Raw genomic sequence first — 20,900 nt, 5'->3', positions numbered from 1 at the left:
CCCTGTACTATCGAACGTGCTCACCGCATCGGCCAATATGAGGATACCCGCACTAAGCCTAGGCATGTCATTGTAAGGTATCTCAATTATGCTGACAAGGCAGCGATTTTACAAGCATTCCGGCGCAATCGTACCTTGACCGTTGATGGAGCTAAACTTCTACTATTTGCCGACTATTCAGTAGAGGTCATGAAACGCAGGAAGGCGTTCGCTCCGGTGTGTACTACGCTACACCAACAACAAGTAAAGTTTTCCTTGGCCTACCCTGCTATTCTACGAATGGAAGCGCCTTCAGGGGAACGCCTATCTTTTACGTCACCGGACGAAGCAGCAAGATACTTGGCTCAAGCCACCACAGAAATGGACCATACAGATGCTTCGATCGGCTCTCCGTCCTGCCCTGACCCTGGAGATCGCAGACCGCGCTCCAGCCCTAGCAAGCCGCCGTATAAGCGCACCCGACTCACCCAGCTATCGAATCGTGAAGGAAATCGTGGCCGCTGAAATCGGACGTTTTGGATACGAGGAGACCACGCTACTACTCCCCGCACTGACGATGGAATTGGCCTGATAAGTACACGCTTGTTTTTCTCCCATGTGCCTACACTTCTACAGTTTGCATCAAGTTAGCAGTTCTTTAGTGTTATGGCTCAGGGCTCCTACTGGTTTACTGCGATTATAAAGCGGTCGCTTAAGTTCTGTTTATAAACATTTACTCTACATACCACCGAGGCGGTAACCTGCTTTTGAATGCTGGACTACAGTGTGTACGAGGCGGATATGTTCTCTTAGCCCGCCATTCTGATCCCACATGACACTGCTTTATACTCTATATCTGCAACGGTTGTTCGCTCGGAAGCGGGAACCCTTACCGCCCTCAGCCTGGGTCATTCCCACTGCAGCATCTATGCTGTCCCCCATGTGGGGTGCTGAACTCGGCTCTTGATCCCTCCTGGACAATACTCAAGTGTAAGGGGGAGGCGGGAGGGTCGGTATCCACATACGGTTGGATGTGGAAAAAAGGGAAGTTCATGATAGATTGTTTAGATACCTTATGGGTATTAATTTGTTCTTTATTCCATGCAGGTTATACTCTACGGTACATGTTGTTTTTTACTTCGTGCTTCTATGAATGCTCTATGCCTTTAAGCCCAGAAACGACACGGTCTTCGAGAGTTCCCCTATTTGGCGGATCGAGATTATGGGGGAGGTTTCCCCGCTACCTCTTAGCGCTGACATCTAAATTATTACTACTATGGCTTCGTCGGTCGAGGGGGATCACTTGAAGATCGTGTCGTGGAATGTTAAGGGGCTTCGCTCCCCATGTAAACGGCTGATGATCCTTAGACATTTGAAACGGTTATGAGCGGATGTGGCTCTGTTACAAGAGACTCACCTCTCGGCTGATGATGTGCAACGCCTCCGTAGGTTGTGGGTGGGAGAGGTTTTTGGGTCCCCATCTGATGGTCGTAGGGCCGGGGTAGTGATTCTGTTACATAAAAAGCTAACCTATACAGTTAAGAATGTACGAGTGGATCAGCTAGGTCGCATGATCACCATTTCACTCAAATTAGCCCATTCGGATATCGCTATTACTAATGTCTATGCCCCAAACTCACCTGACTCTACCTTTTTTCCCCAATCGTCTTTCAGGACAGCCACCTTTGAGAGACACTGGCTCCTCCCCTCTTAGGAAACACCGCCTTCATTTTCATGATTTAAGCCTCCTCCTCCCTTCGTTCCTCAGTTATGGTGTTTCCTCCGGTGGGGAGACATCGCTAAGGAACCTTAGCTGAATTCGGTTGGTGAGACTGAAGCTATCCGAGCGGAGCCCCGGCCCCACTCGGTTACCCGACCGTCTATCGGTCGGCCCTTGACAGTCGGATCAGCGGGGAGCTGAAGCGTTCGTACTGTCTATACACCCTAAACTTCGCTTGGGGAAAGCAGGAAGTTTTACAGGGTTGTCCGTCCGTTCACCCGCGGGTGTTTTAACGGAACAGGCAGTCCGGTCGGCTGGGGAAGCTGAACTTTTGACTGACCTTTTTCTATATACGCACTCCAATCTTCGCTTGGGGAAAGCAGGAAGTTTTTGGGGAGGTTCATCCCTGCGTTTCGCCCAGTGGGGCGCTGCAATGAGGACGTCCAAGGCCCCCCTGTGTATCCAGTCGGCTGGGAGCCAGAGGCCGGACCGGTTGGCGGGCGACGTCAATTCCGGTGGGGGCGGACCTCTTCGTTGGATCCGCGTCTTCCAGTTCCGGACGCGGCACGTGGAGGGGAACCTAGCGTTCGGCTGGTGCAGCCTCTCTTTCTACAGTTGCACGGGTAGCTGTTGGAGGCACGTTCGTACCACTCTTCCTCAACAGGAGAATGTCCAAAGCAGTGGCTTCGGGAGCTCCAGGAGTAACGGCACCAGCCACTCAAAGGTAAAAGCCCTGGCGAGGGGTTCCCTTACCTTACAACCAGTAGCTCCACTGGTGTTTTTTCCCCCTAGGTGGTCGGGGGGAAGGGCAGTGCGTCTGGGATCCAGATGGAGATTGATCCTAGGGGAGGGCACTCCCGGTGGTCCTCTTAAGTAGTGCTGGTGTTTCTTTTTTTTAGGATTTTATGCTGCTCTTTTATCTCTAGGTCTCTGAAGGACATGAGCAAGTCTCCCCTTGGTTCTAGGAGGGAGCGTCCTTCATATAGAGCCTCTTTGGGGAATCCCTGGTTCAAAGGCACTTGGTAAAGAGTGTATTGAAGCACCGGATAGCTCAGTCAGACCTTTAACCTAAGGTTCCAGTGGCCTCAGAGGGTTCAGGTCCCTGTTTGAGCGCCATCAGGAAACAGGCAGCAGAACACGGTGCATATCTGGCGGTTTCTGGGAAGGTTCCAGTGGCCTCAGCTCCAGAGCACTCTTTCACCAGCACAGCAGAGTGTTCCACCTAACCCGATGGATGTTCCTCCTGCAGGTTAAGGGAGAGTCTAGAGGGTTCCAGAGAGGAAGTTGAGGAAGAAGTTGACAGTGCCGTCTCAGACTCCCAAGGGAATCTGATAAAGGTGAGGGCTTGGGTGGGGAACCCAAAAGAACCCCTCGATTATAAACTTCCCCCTGGATGAAGTGGATAAGCTCTTGAGAGCTATTCATACCACTTTAGGAAGAAGGCATTGTCACCCCACGATCAGATGTACTAGGACCTGGGGGAAGCGGGTGTTCTCGGTTCATGATGTCTTGATCGATGCCATCAGGAATGGCGGGGTCCCGAAGGAAAACCTTTCTTTTCTGGTGCATTAAAGCAAAGGTTTTTTCTTGGGCGGAAGAGGAAGCTCTTGTCTGGAATAGAATCTCCCAGGTTAGAGACTACCTTTCTTCAGACGTCCAGGCATACTGACCTGTCCTCAGGGACATGGGAATGCTTTCAGACCCTATGTTTGAAATGATGGACTCACTTCTGAAGGATGCATGGGCTTTTTCTCTTAAGAAAATATCTAAGCCTGCCATAGCGGCCACAGTGGTGGCTCATAATATGAAGTGTCGGCTTAGCCAGATTAATGCATGAAGCAATGACGGCAGAGGAGACTTTCTATCCTCCTTTCCCATGCTGCTTAAGGTGTTGGCATACGCTGCTTCGATTCAATCCAGGCGAATGTATGCAAGATCTTCGGCTCTGACCAACTCAGCCTGGAGGGCCTCAAGGCTGAAGACATGGCAGGGGGTCAAGGCATGGCAGGGGGACAAGGCGTCCAAAGCAAAGCTCTGGAATCTTTTTTACAGGAGGCTGCTGTTACTGCTACTGTTTACTGCTGTTTGGGCCAGGTCTTGAAGCAGGGCTAGATCGCACGGCTGATAAGAAAAAGGCCTTTCCCCTTAAGAAGAAATATGGGGAGCAGTAAAAAAGAGGCCTTCCTCCCCCAGTGGGAGATGATCACCTCCAATCAGTTTGTGTTGGGGATCATCGTAAGAGGTTACCGTTTGGAGTTTTCAGAACTCTCCTCTTTTGAGACTCCTTGTCACTGAGCTGCCAAAATGTGCCCTTCTTTCCTCTTCAGGAGTTAGAGGAACAGGAAGTGGTAATACAGGTCCCAGCAGGATATATAGAAAGGGCTCCTATTCTCACATTTTTGTGGTTCACAAGCCTTTGGGAAAAAAGTTCAGGCTCATCCTGAACCTGGAACGTCTGTGTGTCTTAGTCACCTACAGATGGCTTTTGTTGGTTTTGGTCACTGGGTGAGGGCACCTCTTCCACCAAAACTGTTTCAGGGCATGGATAGTATGGATGCATACCTGCATATTCCCATTGCAGAGAACCACCAGCGTTTCCTTAGGCTGGCAGTGATAACTTCTGTAGGGGTGCTACACATTCAGTTCAAAGCACTTCCCTTTTGGGCTATCCCTTTCCTCCTCCTATCTTCACCAAAGTGATGGTAGAAGTTCTGGCATTCCTGCGTCTCAGGGGAGTCTCGGTGATCGTGTGTCCTGAAGATCTTCTCCGGTTTGTACCTTCTCTGACGCAGTCGATTTGGGATCAACAGGTAACAAAAGACCTGTTAGTGAGTCTGGGTTGGCCTCTGAACCTAGAGAAACCCAACTTAAATTCCTTACCAGGGGGTCACCTTCCTGGGGTAGGTGCTGGGCTCAACAGAACAAAAGGTCTTCCCTCCTTGGAGAAGATCCAGAAGATAGACAGAGCACTGTTGTTTCTCCAGGGCAACTGTCAAAAACTCAGTTAGGCAGGTTGAGTTTACTGACAGCCACGCTCCTAGCAGTTCAGTGGACGGGGTCATGTTACCGTCCTCTGTAAACTATTCATCTTGAAGCTTTGGGACCACAGTCAGGGGTCTTGGGACTCTTTGGTTCCAACTCGGGTAAAGAGGTCCCTTTGGGAAAGGGAGCACGTTTGTTACAAGACCTAGAATGGAGTTTCCCAGTATCCAGGGTGGTTACAACCGATACGAACGGCTTAGGTTGGGGTACACACCTAGACTCCTGTTTGGTACAGGAAGGAATCTAAGAGATCCTCAAATTGGAGGGAGTTGAGAACAGTAGATCTGGTTCTCAGGACCTCTCAGAGTTCTCTGGAGACTTCATGTAAGAGTCATGGAAACAATCCCTTGGCAGTGGCTTGCGTCGACAGGACGGGGACTCCTGCAGCGGATCCTTATGGGTCCTGGCGAAGGCCATCCTCAGATGGGCCGAATATTAAAATCCTGTCTTTTCAGTGATCTGTCTTGAAGGAGAGCAAATCCTGATATTAGATTTCCTCAGAGCAACCAGGTTCTCAAGCAGGAGGTTCTTCGAATAGGATCACCCAGAGTTGGGGGATTCCTTGCATAGACCTCTCTTTTTCTCAAGGGAAAACGCAAAGGAAGCCATCTCCTGTTCCATGAACAGGGGAGATGGGAGGTCGGGAGCAGACACACTAAAGCACAGAGTTAGGGTTTCTCTAAGTGCTATGCTTTCTCCCCTCCCGTTCTGATTCCTGCAGGGTCAGGGAAGTTTTCAGGTGGAGATTACTACCCATTTTCTAATCACACCTCTTGGGCCCAGGAGGCCGTGGTTCTCCATTCTGAAGGGCCTGTCAGTAGAACCCCCCCCCCCCGGGTTTTCCCGGTCTAGGAGTGTCCCTTCTCCCAGGGTCCAGTCTGCGGTCCCCAGGTGGATTCTTGCAGCTTGGCTACTGAGAAGGAATTGCTGAAGGACAAAGAGGTCTCAGACTGTTTAATAGCCACTCTTCTGAATTGCAGGTAAATAGAAACTCAGACCATTTTCTTGAAGGTATGGAGACGGTTCAACAGCTGATGCTCAGAGAACTCCTTCAATGTGCACAGCCTTGTAGCCGTTCTAGAGTTCCTGCAGTCAGGGGCAGATAAAGGTTTAGCCCCATAAACATTGAAGAGTCAGGTTTTCGCTTTTAGCGTATTCCTGGAAGGGCATCTAACATCAGACCTTGGTATAGTAAGGTTCCTAGAGCCTTAAGTAGGCAAAGACCAAGCCTTTGGTCGCCCCCTTCCCAGTCGGGGTCACTCATTAGTTTTACAGGTTCCCACAAAGGAACCTTTTTCAGCAATTGGAATCTGGCTGGTTATGGTTGATCACTCTCAAAACTGTTTTTTGTGGCGATCACTGCGGCAAGGAAAGTGAGTAAACTCGAAACCCTTTCTGTTAAGGCACTCCCTTTCCAGACCATTCAGTTTTTAAGATCATTCTGGCCTTTTTACCTAATGGTAGTCTCTAATCCTCAGAGAGTCCGAGAGATTATGCTGCCTATTTTTCGTTCAAAACCAGTGAGCGAACAGGAACACATCTTCTTGGACGTGTCCTTCATTATTTTGGTTACACAAAGCCAGTTCAGGAAGTCTGATTTACCTTTGGTGTTACTTCCAGGGGCTAGGAAGGGTTCCAAAGCCTTTAGACGTACGCTAACCAGATGATTAAGGTCAGCCATTGGGCAGACTTGCGCGGTTGGGGAATTAAAGCCTCCAGTTAGAATTAAAGCACACTCAGCCAGGACAGCGGCAACTCCGCAGACAATGTGGGCTGGTGTGTCTCCTGAACAGATCTGTAGAGCCGCAACGTGGTTCAAGTTTTCTACGTTCGTGAAGCACTATAGATTGGATCTTCTCTCAGCCAAAGACCAAGCCCTTTGGTCACAAGGTGCTGCAAGCAGTAGGTCCCACCCTAAGACAGGGTACTCGCTTATCCTCTCAAAGGTGGCTGTCCTGAAAGACGATTGGGGAAAAATGGAATTACGTACCGGTAATGTCCTTTTCCAGGAGTCTTTCAGGACAGCACCGGTTCCCACCCAAGTTTTTTGCAGATCATCGGGAACTCATTACATGAGGCCGTCAGGTAAGACTTAAAGGTTTGTTTATTTGACGTGTTCTTGTGTCTCCCCAGTTGGCCGGAGGTACTCTGGAAGAACTGAGGAACGAAGGGAGGAGGAGGCTTAAATCATGAAAATGAAGGCGGTGTTTCCTAAGAGGGGAGGAGCCAGTGTCTCTCAAAGGTGGCTGTCCTGAAAGACTCCTGGAAAAGGACTTTACCGGTACGTAATTCCATTTTTCGTGACTTGATTATCTGGACGACGATGATACCAGAAGCTTTACACGTTTTGGGAGGTGATTTTAACACGGTGATGTCACCCACCCTTGACCGTTCGAGCAGATCCGCAGCAATAGGGTCGACTCGGGACAGACCTATCACCTCACCAACGCTCTTAGCCAGAACGGTTGACCAACTACGACTACTGGACCCGTGGAGGATAGCTCATCCGACAGGTAGCGACTTTACGTTTTATTCCCCTCCTCACGACTCGTTTTCTCGTAATAGATTATTTTTTTGTCACCCAAGCGCTTTTCCAATTGACCCGGGATCCTGAAATCTACGACCCTAGGATTTCGGACCACAGCCCAATAGCCCTTAACTTGCTAGATACTCGCGCGGGGTCCCTGCCACCTATGTGGCGATTCCCTTCGTACTTAGCAGACAACGAAGATTTTCGTTCGGTTCTGGAGTTGGCATGGACGGAATATGTCTCCGACAATCGGGAATACCTTACCAATCCGAACTTATTCTGGGAGGCTGGCAAAGCCTTCTTAAGGGGTAAGATCATATCGTATGTCACTCAATTTAAACGTAACGCCAAACGACAATATATGACGGCGAGCGAGAACTTACGGTATGCTCACGAAAGTTTAATATCTAATCGCTCGCAGGCCAATATTAAATTATGGACGAAGGCCAAGAGGGAGTTTGATCTTTGGGCAGAACAGCAGGAATTGGCCAAAGCGTCATACTCCACTCTTTATTTTCACAAATTCGGTAACAAGGCAGGTAAGCTACTCGCCAGGATGTGCGCCGGCGCTAGAAAAACTACGCGTATTATGTCCATGAAAGATGATACGGGTGTGCTGCACACCTCCTCCGATGAAATTAGCAAAATCCTTACGGACTATTACACCCGATTGTACTCGACGGATTCGGTGGATCAGGAGGGAGCGGCGACCCTCCTGCATCAATTGCAATTACCTGAACTCACCACTGAAGCTCTGGATGCCCTCAATGCTCCCGTTACGATTGAGGACATTCAGATCACAATTAAATCTTTGGCGTCGTCTAAAGCGCCGGGTCCAGACGGCCTCACTGCCGAATTCTATAAAATGACCAAAGACTTTGTCCCGGCCACGTTACAAGCTGTCTTTAAGTCAATGTGGGAGGGCGGTCCATACCTCCCTACGGGAACTCAGGCATACATACGACTTATCGGCAAGAAAGATAGAGATCCTACTCTACCAGGGTCATGCCGACCAATATTGTTGATTAACGTAGACGTGAAAATTTTGTCGAAAATTGTCGCCACTCGTCTTGCGTCTTTACTCCCATCACTTCTACACCCAGCTCAATCGGGGTTCATTAAAGGACGCTCGGCTACGTTAAACACCCGTAAGGTTCTGACTGTTCTAGAGTACGCCAAATCCCACCCTGACAAAGATGTAGCTATTATGTCGTTAGACGCCGAAAAGGCCTTCGACAACATTAGTCTGTCTTGGCTTTTTCAAGTATTGGAAAAGTTAGCGTTTTCTGGTCCGATCCTGCAATTTTTACGCCGTATGTACGAATCCCCGACGGCACGGTTAGTGACCCCTGACTTTATATCGGCCACAATCCCCTTGTCGAAGGGGACGAGACAGGGTTGTCCCCTGTCTCCCCTATTGTTCAACTTAGCCGTTGAGCCGTTATCGAGACTGATCAATTTGCCTAACGTGATTAGTGGAATCAGGTTGGGGGACCACACGCTTCGTTCTGCCTTTTTTGCGGACGATATTTTATTATTCTCTACCGATCCGTCGGGAGACTTTAGACGCCTTACGGACATGTTCCAAACGTTTCGGTCGTACTCCGGGCTGCGCATTAATTTTGACAAAAGCGAAATTCTATCCCTTCGACCTAATCTGGCCACTGCCTGGACCTCTAACTCCCCCTTGACCGTAGCAAACCACTATATCACTTACCTTGGGATACGCATTGGCTGGACACCCTCAACTATCTACTCACTTAATTTCCCTCCGGTGATATCGAAAATTGTGCACGAACTAGAGGCTTGGACGGCTCTTCCTCTCTCGCTCTTCGGGAGATGTCATCTTTTTAAGATGGTCTCATTTGCCCGATTACTATACCCAATGCAAACTATTCCTCTCTTAGTTAAGCATTCGGATATTAGGTTGACTCATTCAGCTTTGACGAAATTCCTATGGGCCGGGAAGAAACCGAGGATTGCTTTGAATAAACTATGCCCCCCGAAGATGGAGGGAGGAGCGAGCCTACCCAACATCCGATTTTATAATCTAGCATGTCTGCTTCGCCAAGGTCTAGATTGGCTTTCAGGAAAATCCAGGTACTCGAATAACTCTTTAGAAGCTGCGGCGGTCTCGCCGTTTTCCCTATCGGCTATCCTTCATTCGAATCCAAACAAATTACCCACCCATTTCCGATCTAATCTATTGATTAGAGATACAGTGATAGCGTGGCGGGAGACGCGCAAATTGATACTGCTACCGTCCGATATTTCCCGATATCTGCCAATCCAATCAAATCCCATGTTCCCTCCTTCCACAATGCATAGTGTATTTGCTTACTGGGCAACTAAGGGTCTCACGAAGGTATATGATGTTTATTCGAGAGACTCAGGTAAACCCAAGCCATTCCCGATGCTAGCGAGAGAATTCTCCTTGCCGTTAACTCATTTCTTCCACTACCGCCAGCTCCTTAGTTATTTGGGTGACAGGCATAGACAAGTAACGAATCAGTTCCAGAAATCCTTCATAGATACGATAATACACAATGGTGACTACTCTATCTCTACTATTTATACCTCCCTTATTGAATACCACTCTGCCAAATACCGCTTACAACCTTTTCGAAAGTGGGCAGACATTTTTGAGGATATGGATCTTCCGGGGAAACTACTAGAGGGTTATGTTAAAATTAGAAAGGTTACAGTTTCTGAAACATGGAGAGAAACCCAATTTAAGATTCTTCATAGGGCGTATTACCCCTTTCGTATTAACAGAACTGATCCTAACCAGGAAAGTTGTCCGTGGTGCTCAAAACTGCGTCCTACACTTCTCCATCGCTTATGGGAGTGCCCACATGTTGAGACCTTCTGGAACTTGGTGCTACGATTTATTCATGCTGTGACAAACCAGGACCTGCCCAGGGACCGACTTCTATGTCTCTTCGGATATACCACATCGGCTGAACCCCACCTCACAGATAGCTATACAGCTATACCCCAATGGGCACATTTGTGTCTACTAGTTGCACGAAGAACTATCCTGACACAATGGATCAAACCCTCACCGCCCTCAATACAGGCTGTGAAAAAAGCCCTGGAAACTCTTTTCTACCTAGAACGATTGGATACTATTCTGCTAAGTTTTAAATCAACCACACGTTTCTTTTGAAGATGGCGCAAATTTATGGAACATGTCTTCACGAAAGAGGATATACACAGGATTATGCAGCCATTCAGATACACAGAATGGTATCTTAAGAGGGATATTACTAACTCTTTGGGCGTACTAAAAATACCCAGGGAGACACTTAGGGAGGAGCCCCCCTGACTTGAACTACAGCGTAGTGACTCTTAGATTACATTCTATGCTGACTCTGTATTGTTCTGCCATGATCTTTTTGCTAGGTTGTGTTCTCGATCCCATAGATTCTGCTGTACGCATATAGGCTTTTAGGCATATGGCTGTTGGTTACGAACCATGTATCTGTATTCCGTGTTCCTTGTATATCTACTGTTTAGGTTTATTGACTGCTTGTCATTCACAGTAAAAGTAATAAAAATTTTATTAAAAAAAAATAAATAAATAAAAAAAGAGTCCCACTGCTTAGAGCCCTGAAGAAGGGGAAGTTTTTTTTTTAACCCCAAAACCCTTTTTGTTTTTTTCCTACTATGGTCTAATTATATTTGTTAAATTGTGGACTCTTGAGTACCCGCAGAGGCAAATTTGACTGTTTTATACAAATATCTCTGAGGTGCCATGTTGTATTTGTATGTTGAAACATAAAATGAATAAAAAATATTGAACATGAAAAGTTGTGGGCATGTGTACACCTAGGGCTATTCAATCAATGTGTATATACGTGCTGGCATCCCAATGCCTTGGATGTTTGTCCGTGATTTGTCATGTGATTTGACAGTTCAAAACTGCATGACAAGTCGCACCCTATTTTCGACAATGTAACCATTCAAATCGCAGAGACTCAAAAAAAAGGTTCCTGCACTACTTTTCTGCGATTTCATTGCGACGTGCATTGACTTTTGTTAAATGAAGCTGCAATGAAATGCTTATCCAAAGGACACTAATCTGCGGCTTTGAAATCGTGCTGAAGTAGTGCGATTTCAAAGCCTCACTGGTGTGAACTAGGGCTCACATGAGACCATTAATAATCTGATTTACCAGTTCCCAAACTACTTTATTGTAACAGTGCATAGGTCTGTAATCACAGGTGTTGTCTAACAAAATTCAGTTTTAAATTTTGTTTATAAGGGTTTCCCAGAAAAAGATTACGACAGTTTCTCTACAGCAGAAAAACAAGCAATCTCTAAGATGAGAATCTTTAGGATCTCTAGCAAACTGTTAAAAGATGTGAAGAGTTTGAGAAAAACAATTGTTCATAGTTTAAATATAACTTGGGTTTTGTAGGTGTAGAACTCTTATGTAATGCCAACGGCCCAGAAGCAGTGGATTGAGGCTGTATGGATAATACTTTTTTGTGCAAAATCATCTAGAAAATAAGCTTCTTAATGTTGTTTCCACAGGGTTAGCATAAAGGAATCATCTGTTGCCAAACTAGGATCAGTGTGTCGTAGGATTTATAGAATATTTTCACATGCTTATTTTCATCATCGGCAAATTTTTGATGAGTATGAGGTATGTATTTCATTATCTTCAATTTATATAATCAAATTCTTTGTAACTCTTGATATTCTTCTTTATTAATATCCTAGTTGTATATAAATGGATAATAATAATTAAGGGGCGCTCTGAAAAATAAAAAATTACACCACCATTATCAATAACTGTGACATTAATAAAAAATACTTGGACAATAATCTAATCAACAAATACAAATATGCATATATAATATCAATAAATGCAATAAAAAATACTGAACATTGGTGAACCACCAAAAAATCAAGTCCCAATGACGTGTCTCTACAAAGATAAATTCTGCAGATCCAAGTGTGGAAACAAATATTGATCGTGATATAGCAGCAAATCGGAAAACAGGCTTGCGACTCCCTCCACCAAACACGCAGCAATACACCAATTGTGAAGATGTAAGTCCAAACTGCTTACCAGATTCGTTTGATCACTTTAATTAAAAAGTAAGTCAAACAACGCCTGTACAGGATAATGCCTGCTCCATCAGTATCCATATGAGCAGGCATTATCCTGTACAGGCGTTGTTTGACTTAGAACAAAATTATGTAGAAGAATACATATCCACCTAAACTGAGGAAAAAAATGGCTTTTTAAAAAAAAAGGGGGGATATTTATTATAGCAAAAAGTACAAAAATATTGTGTTCTTTTTCAAAATTGTTGCTTTTTTTGTTTATAGCACACAAAAAAAAATACAGAGACGATCAAATACCACTAAAAGAAAGCTCTATTTGTGGGAAAAAAAGGACGTCAATTTTGTTCGGGTGCAACACCGCACGACCGCGCAATTGTCAGTTAAAGCGATGCAGTGCCGAATCGCAAGAAGTGCTCTGGTCAGGAAGGGGGTAAACTCTTCCGTGGCTGAAGTGGTTAAAATGGGGGGGGGGGGGGAATTGTGTGTGCGTGTTATACGCCGATACAGGCTGCCACCGAGGGGAAAGGGAACGAGCGCCGCCGAAATAGACCGAGCCAGATCTCCTGTGTACTCGGCTCTGCTCGCAGTCACGCTCAGTCCTGCCCCCTGGACAGCTCCTAGCATTGAGGTCCCAGCATTGGACTGGTGTTATGTCCATCATAGGATCCGGGCCAAGGGGCGGGACTGGGCATGACGCCGAGTACACAGGAGATCTGGCTCTGTCTATTCGGCAAGGCTGTAGATGGACACTGATCAGGCTGCAGATGCGCACTTATTAGATTGCAGTGAGGAGCAAGGCTGCAGATGGGCACAGATCAGGCTGTATTGAGGCTGCAGATGGGCACTAATCAGGCTGCATTGATGCTCACTGACCATTATTTTGCTTCAAAGTAGTTTATTTAAAAAAAAAAAAGTTTTTTTTCTTGAAACTTCCCTCTTAAATTGGGGTGCATGTTATACCCAGGCACGTGTTGTACGCCAATAAATACAGTATATATATATAAAGTTTTGCTATGTGGATGGGGACAGGTAACAAATAAATATACAATGCTTTGAAAAAGTATTAATACCCCATTTTGTCATGTTACAACCAAAAATGTAAATATATTTTATTGGGATTTTATGTGATAGACCAACACAAAGTGGCACATGTGAAGTGGAAGGAAAATGATAAAAGGTTTTCAAACTTTTTTACAAATAAATACTTTACTCTGATACCCCTAAAATCTAGTGGAACCAATTGTCTTCAGAAGTCACCTAATTAGTAAATAGAGTTCTCTTGTGTGTAATTTTAATCTCAGTATAAATACAGCTGCTCTGTGAAGCCCTCAGAGGTTTGTTAGAGAACCTTAGTGAACAAACAGCATCATGTAGGCCAATGAACACACCAGACAGGTCAGGGATAAAGTTGTGGAGAAGTTTAAAGCGGGGTTAGGTTATAAAAAATATACCAAGCTTTGAACATCTCATGGAGCACTGTTCAATCCATCATCTGAAAATGGAAAGAGTATGGAACAACTGCAAACCTACCAAGACATGGCTGTCCACCTAAACCAGCTTTGCACAACCAGAGTGACATTTTTGCCCATTCTACTTTGAAAAATAGCTCAAGCTCTGTCAGATTGGATGGAGAGCATGGAGAGCATCTCTGAACAGCAATTTTCAAGTCTTGCCACAGATTCTCAATTGGATTCAGGTCTGGACTTTGACTGGGCTATTTTAATACATTATTATGCTTTGATCTAAACCATTCCATTGTAGCTCTGGTTGTATGTTTAACCACTTAAGGACCAGGCCTCTTTTTCAGACTTGGTGTTTACATGTTTAAAACAGTTTTTTTTGCTAGAAAATTACTTAGAACCCCCAAACATTTTATATTGTTTTTTTTCTAACACCCTAGAGAATAAAATGGCGGTCATTGAAATACTTTTTTTTCACACCGTATTTGCGCAGCGGTCTTACAAGCGCACTTTTTTTGGAAAAAAATCACTTTTTTGAATAAAAAAAATAAGACGACAGTAAAATTAGCCCAATTTTTTTTATATTGTGAAAGATAATGGTACGCCGAGTAAATTGATACCCAACATGTCACGCTTCAAAATTGCGCCCGCTCGTGGAATGGCGTCAAACTTTTAGCCTCAAAAATCTCCATAAGTGACATTTAAAAAATTCTACAGGTTGCATTTTTTGCGTTACAGAGGAGGTCTAGGGCTAGAATTATTTATTTTAATTGATTTTATTTATTTTTACACTGTTTAAAAAAAAAAAAAAATGGATCACTTTTATTCCTATTACAAGGAATGTAAACATCCCTTGTAATAGAAAAAAAGCATGACAGGTCCTTTTTAAATATGAGGTCTGGGGTCAAAAAGTCCTCAGATCTCATATTTGGGCTAAAATGCAAAAAAAAAAAAAAAAAAAAAAAAAATGAAAATCTGACATTTCAAAAAAATATACCTTTAAGAGGTATGGGCGGAAGTGATGTTTTGACGTCGCTTCCGCCCTCCTATGGTATAGAGACGAGTGGGGGCCATCTTAGCCTCACTTGTCTCTATGCCCAGCAGATGAAAGGACCCGATCGGCTCCGGTAAGCGGCGGAAGGTGCGGGAGGGCGGCGGAAGGGGGGGTGGCACCTCTCCCGCCGCCGATAGCGGTGATCTCGCGGCGAATCCGCCGCGGAGACCACCGTTATCGTACAGCCGACCGCCGCCTGAAGAGATGGCTATCTCGGTTGTGGCAGCAGCTGCTGCCGTTACCGAGATATCCCTCTTCAAAAATAGGACGTACATCGTCGTGCGGCGGTCGGCAAGTGGTTAAGGTTGTGTTCCTGGTGGAATGTGAACCTCCGGCCCAATCTCAAGTCTTTTGCAGACTCTAACAGGTTTTCCTCTAAGATTGCCCTGTATTTGGCTCCATTTATCTTTCCATCAACTCTGACCAGCTTCCCTGTCCCAGCTGAAGAAAAGCACCTCCACAACATCATGCTGCCACCACCATGTTTTCACAGTGGGGATGGTGTGTTCAGGGTGGTGTGCAGTGTTAGTTTTCCACCACATGTAGCGTTTTGCTTTTAGGCCGAAAAAGTTACATTTTGGTCTCATCTGACCAGAACACCCTTTCCACATATTTGCTGTGTCCCCCATATGGCTTCTTGCAAACTGCAAATGGGACTTCTTATGGCTGTTTTTCAACAATGGCTTTCTTCTTGCCACTTTTCCATTAAGGCCAGATTTGTGGAGTGCACGGCTAAAAGTGGTCCTGTGGACAGATTCTCCCACCTCAGTTGTGGATCTCTGCATCTCCTCCAGAATTACTTACCATAGGCCTCTTGGCTGCTTCTCTGATTAATGCACTCCTTGCCTGGCTTGTCAGTTTAGGTGGACAACCATGCCTTGGTAGGTTTGCAGTTGTGCCATACTCTTTCCATTTTTGGATGATGGATTTGCAGGTAGTTTGACGCATTTCACAATATAGAAGTGCTTTGTCAAAACCACAGTATTCAGGGGACAGACAAAATAATAGAAATGTCTAACGTATTCATGTTAAAGACCTAATAAAGAGGCCACATTTGCCTTTATAATAGTTTCAATTTACTGGACACCTGTCATACAAAACTACTTTTATATATAGCAGGTTATAGCATTCAGTTCTTTACAACTGGAAAAACACCTCGTGTCTTGACCTGATGCGGTGTCAATTGAAATACATGAAAATGTGTGTTAAAATGCACATCTGTCTGCATTGACAGGCTATATAAAGTATATTGACATGCAGTTTGATGCATTTCTTTTGAATTCAATGTAAAATGCATTAGAAAAAAAACAAAGGTATGTTTTGACCTTGGGGCCCATTCATACCAGGGTGGTCCAATTCGGTGTACTAAAAATGTGCTTTGCATTAAGCAAGCCTGAAAATTTGCATAGACTACCTAACCGACAACACAATGGATACAGGTGCGTTGGGGAACCATATCATTTGTTGGTCACCTTGACACATACATTTTTCATATTTTTCCCATAGAACTGCAAGTCGAACACCAACAATATGGACTCCATTGAACTCTATTAGCTACGAATGTTGCTCTTGCAGTTGTGTTCTTGATTCAGTTAAACTAGCCATATACTAACTGAAATTCACGCAGTTCAGCATGGACTGGATGAATTTCAAACAGTGAGAGGTCATCTGTGCTTGACAGTTCGATTGGTTGGTTGACTTCTGTCAAAGGGACGTGCTGGGAAATTTTTATCAATTAGTGTATTCTGACATTGGCTGGTCGCTCTGTTAGAATACAATGTATTGGAGGAATCTGTTGGCTTTATTTAGTTTAGCCTGCTGGATGAACAAAAAATAAATTGCAGTGTGCGGGCAGCTTTACTTTAACCACTTGCCACAAAATCGAAGGGGCGTCCTACTGCTGTTCTGCCTGGGGCTCTCGTCCCACTGGGAGACATGAGCCACCAGCCGGCACATCTGATGTGGTAACCCGGAAGCAACGTTACAACCTCACTTCCGGTTTACTTGACAGCCAATGGTGCAATTTTTAAAAAATTTGCCGTATTTAAAAATGCCTGTCTTGGCATTTTGAATACTTATAAGTGCAGAGGAGAGGTTTGGGGTCTTTTAGACCCTACATCCCTCCATAAAGGCTACCTGTTGCTGGCAATTACTGTCACGAGGGATATTTACATTCCTTGTGACAGCAATAAAAGTGATCAGATTTATTATTATTTTTTTTTAAAGGGACAGTGTAAAAATAAAAAAAAATATTTTTTTTAAAAGCACCCCATCCCTCCATGTTTGCGTGCCAAGGCAAATGCATGTGAAAATCACGCTTACAAATATAAACCGTTCAAACCACACATATGAGGTATCGCCATGATCATTGGAGCAAGAGCAATAATTCTAGCACTAGGTCTCACCGGTAACTCTAAACTGGTAACCGTTAATTTTTTTTTTTAAAGCATCACCTATAAATATTTTTTAGTACCGCGGTTTGTCCCCATTCCACAAGTGTGCGCAATTTTAAAGTGCGACATGTTGGGTATCTATTGACTCAGCGTAACACTATACAAATAAATTGAGCTGACCTTACTGTTTTGTTTTTTCCCCAAAAAAATGTTTGGGGGTTCTAAGTAATTTTCTAGCAAAAAATACTGATTTTAACTTGTAAGCAACAAGTGTCAGAAATGGCCTGGTCTTGAAGTGGTTAAAGTGAAATTCCTCCCCTTTTCATGTGGTTTTACAGCTGATTTGTACACCACCTATGTTTTGGACTAAAAAAAAAAGTTAAACTAAGTCTGAGAAGTTACATTTTGTGAAAAGTAGATTTTTGTAGTTGTATTATGCACTGCTGTAGCCAAAGTAATGTTGCATTATGTTTCTTTTTCCTTATAGAATGAAACCTTTTTGTGTCATCGGTTCACAAAGTTTGTAATGAAATATAACCTTATGTCCAAAGATAACCTGATTGTTCCTCTCTTGGATGAAGAAGTGCAAAGTTCATCTGCCAGGGAAAGTGAAGCATAATTCTATTCATGTTCAGATAATCCAACATGAACTTATCATTGATGATTCGATACAACTATTAACAAATCTGTACTGTATATATATATATATCTTTTAAATCAGGAAAACTTGGTATCTTGTCTTCTAGTGCAGTAGTTATCAGCCTTTTCCAACTTTCTTGACATATTAGTGACTGCTTTTGTTGTGAGTTTTTTTTTTAAGCTGCAGATATGTTTTGTTAAGATATTGATCACAAGCAAAATTATGTTTTGCCATGTTGGGAAGAAGCAAATATGTATTGGTTAAGTACCTTTGTACTTGTGCAAAAAAGGCAGAAGTATTGTTAAAGGGATGTCCTGTAAAGATAATAGAAAATGTATGCATAGAGCAAGCGCTTTGAGCATGATGAGGCTCTAAAATTAGATGCATTTGCAAATATAGCCTGAAATAATGGAATTCAAAATTATTTTATTGTATAGTCTGCACAATGTCCTGTTTATGTTTTTGTTTTAAAGGATAAGTTTAGCTTCGGGAACAAGTTCCCATGTTCCACCCGTTTTTATGGTGGAGCATGTAACATCTTCCTGCTCCTGCAGTGGTTTGGCAAACTGAGCCCTCTGAGTGACAGCAGTATGGGGAGAAGTTCCCCATACTAGCTGTAACTTTTTGAAAAGACCTTGGTCGCACAGGGCTCCGCCCACATCATTCATTTACAGAGTTCTGTGAATGACTGAACTACAAATAACGATATCCTTTGCGAATGTTGGGTTGAAGTTCTAAATGAACCACCACAGCACTGTTAAGCGTTCTAGGTAGTTCATTAATTCTGCCTATCTTTGTGTAACTACCTGGCCAAACAATGTATGGGCAGACACAGCTTACACTGACCGTCTGTAGAAGACGTGCATTGCACCCATAATCTGCTGATTGCTAGTGCAATGTTTCCAGGCTCCTAAAAAAAAATAAAAAAAAATAAAAAAATTGTAAATGAACATTTTTTTTTTACCTGCAAAAAAATGTCCATTTATTTTTTTAAAAAGGTGAACTTTATCCTGTAATCTCGCTGCTGACAGATTTAACCACTTTTTGATGGTCACCTCATTAGGCTTGAGCTACACAGATTTTACTAGCTCAGTTGTGGTACTTATATGGCTAACGATTAATAGCTAGGAATATTAATTGATTCTATTACAGATGTAGCAAATGGCTCCCTGTGAAGTAAGCTACACAAAAAGCATGTAGTGGTGATCAGTCTTGCGTAATTCCACAATGCTATAATCATGTGCAGTTGATAACAACAAGATGCTACTACATGCTGCTTGTGTAGCTTACTTAATAGAGAGCCCTTAAAGTGATTGTAAAGTCTTGTTTTTTTCCTATAAAAATAATAAACATGTTATACTTACCTGCTCTGTTGCAGTGGATTTGCACAGAGCAGCCCGGATCCTCCTCTTTGCGGGTCCCTCTTCTCTGATCCTGGCCCCTCCCTCCCCCCTCCGTTCAGTGGCCCCACAGCAAGCAGCTTCCTATGGGGGTACCCAAGCCGAGTCACAGCTCCCTGTGTCTGTTCAGACATGGAGGCCCCGCCCCCTCTCCCCTGATTAGCTAGCTGACTTTGACCGCAGCGGGAGCCAGTGGCACCGCTGCTGTGTCTCAGCCAATCAGCCGTTTGTTCTATCTGTTAAGTAATCATCAAATCGCAATTGTATGATTTTAGAAACAGTTGAGCTGCTTTTAAAATCTTCTAGATGAATCAGGTGATTGCTAGCAAGTGATTCTCTTAGCAGCCTGTGTAGCTTTTTAGCGTTTGGGTTCCAAAGTTTGCATTGCATTTTTTTTCGGTAGACCTTTAAAAGGCATAACTTTGACAATACTTTTTTTTATAATTCAATAGTATTTACCGTTACATATTATGAAAATACTATAATATTTCATTTTAAATAGAATGGGATGTTTTAATATTTCACAAAGTACTGTAGCATGCAGTGGATTGTCTTCTGTTACAGATCCTGTAATTGTGCATCATTTATAATAAATATTTTATTTAGCAATTTTCTTTTTTTCTCAGTTCATCAACAGTGTTCCAGGATATTATTGTAAATAAAATTACTTTATAATGTAGTACATTTTAAAGGGTCGGGTTAGTGTTAATTTGGGGAAACATACATATAAAGAGAACAAGAGCAAATAAAAAAAGAAAATGGCAGTTGAATGCTCTATAGTAGCAAAACCTGGTCGCAATCCAAGTAATCTGCTTAATTTCATACACAGACTAACAAACCTTGCCTGGATCTAATGGTGTGTGTATATATATATATATATATATATATATATATATATATATATATATATATATATATATATATATATATAATGTGTATATGTGTTTGTGTGTGTGTGTGTGTATTATAATGTGTAACCGATCAGCCATAACTTTGTGACCTTCTACGCAATGTTGTGTAGGTGCCCCTTTTGCTACCAAAACAGCCCATGGAGGCATGGACACCCCCAGACGGTATGCTGTGGTATCTGGCATGAAGCCATCAGTAGCATATCCTTTTAAGTCATGTAAGCTGCGAGGTGAGGCCTCCATGGATAGGACTTGTTTTTTTTTTTTTTTTATTGCATCCCACAGATGCTCGATGGATTGAGTTCTGAAGATTTTGGAGGCCAAGTCAACAACTCAAACTTGTGTTCCTTAAGCCATTGTTGAACCATTTTTGCAGTGTGGTAGAGTGCATTATCGTACTGAAGAAAGGCAAATGTCATCCGAGAATGCTATTTCCACAAAGATGTATTTGTTCAGCAATAATGTGTATTTAGTAAAGTAACATCCACATGAATAGTGGGACCCAAGGTTTTCCAGCAGAACATTGCCCAAAGCAAACACTTCTGCTGGCTTGCTTTTTTTCCCATACTGTTTCCTGGTGGCATCCCTTCCACAGGTAAGCAATGCAAACGCACCCGGCCATACACATCATGTAAAAGCAGGATTCATCAGACCAGTATAACTTTCTTCCATTGTTCCACGGTCCAGTTCTGATG

General features: G+C 43.8%; 1 protein-coding gene across 1 annotated transcript in view; it reads left to right on the top strand.

Moving 5' to 3' along the window:
• The window catches only part of MOB4 (MOB family member 4, phocein), a 45,908-nt gene extending 26,002 nt beyond the window's left edge, over positions 1–19,906 (top strand). The window contains exons 7-8 of the mRNA XM_077448703.1: positions 11,811–11,922; positions 17,745–19,906. Coding sequence (XP_077304829.1) covers positions 11,811–11,922; positions 17,745–17,876 — 244 coding nt within the window. The 3' untranslated portion in view covers positions 17,877–19,906. The remainder of the gene's footprint in view (positions 1–11,810; positions 11,923–17,744) is intronic.
• The last annotated feature ends 994 nt before the right edge of the window (positions 19,907–20,900 follow it).

The sequence above is a fragment of the Lithobates pipiens genome, unplaced genomic scaffold (genome assembly GCF_037356315.1).
Source record: "Lithobates pipiens isolate NorthernLeopardFrog02 unplaced genomic scaffold, aLitPip1_a1.2 Scaffold_22, whole genome shotgun sequence".
NCBI classification, from domain to species: Eukaryota; Metazoa; Chordata; class Amphibia; order Anura; family Ranidae; genus Lithobates; species Lithobates pipiens.
The sequence above is the reverse complement of the archived record's forward strand: the minus strand, read 5'-3'. Positions and strand labels throughout refer to the sequence as shown.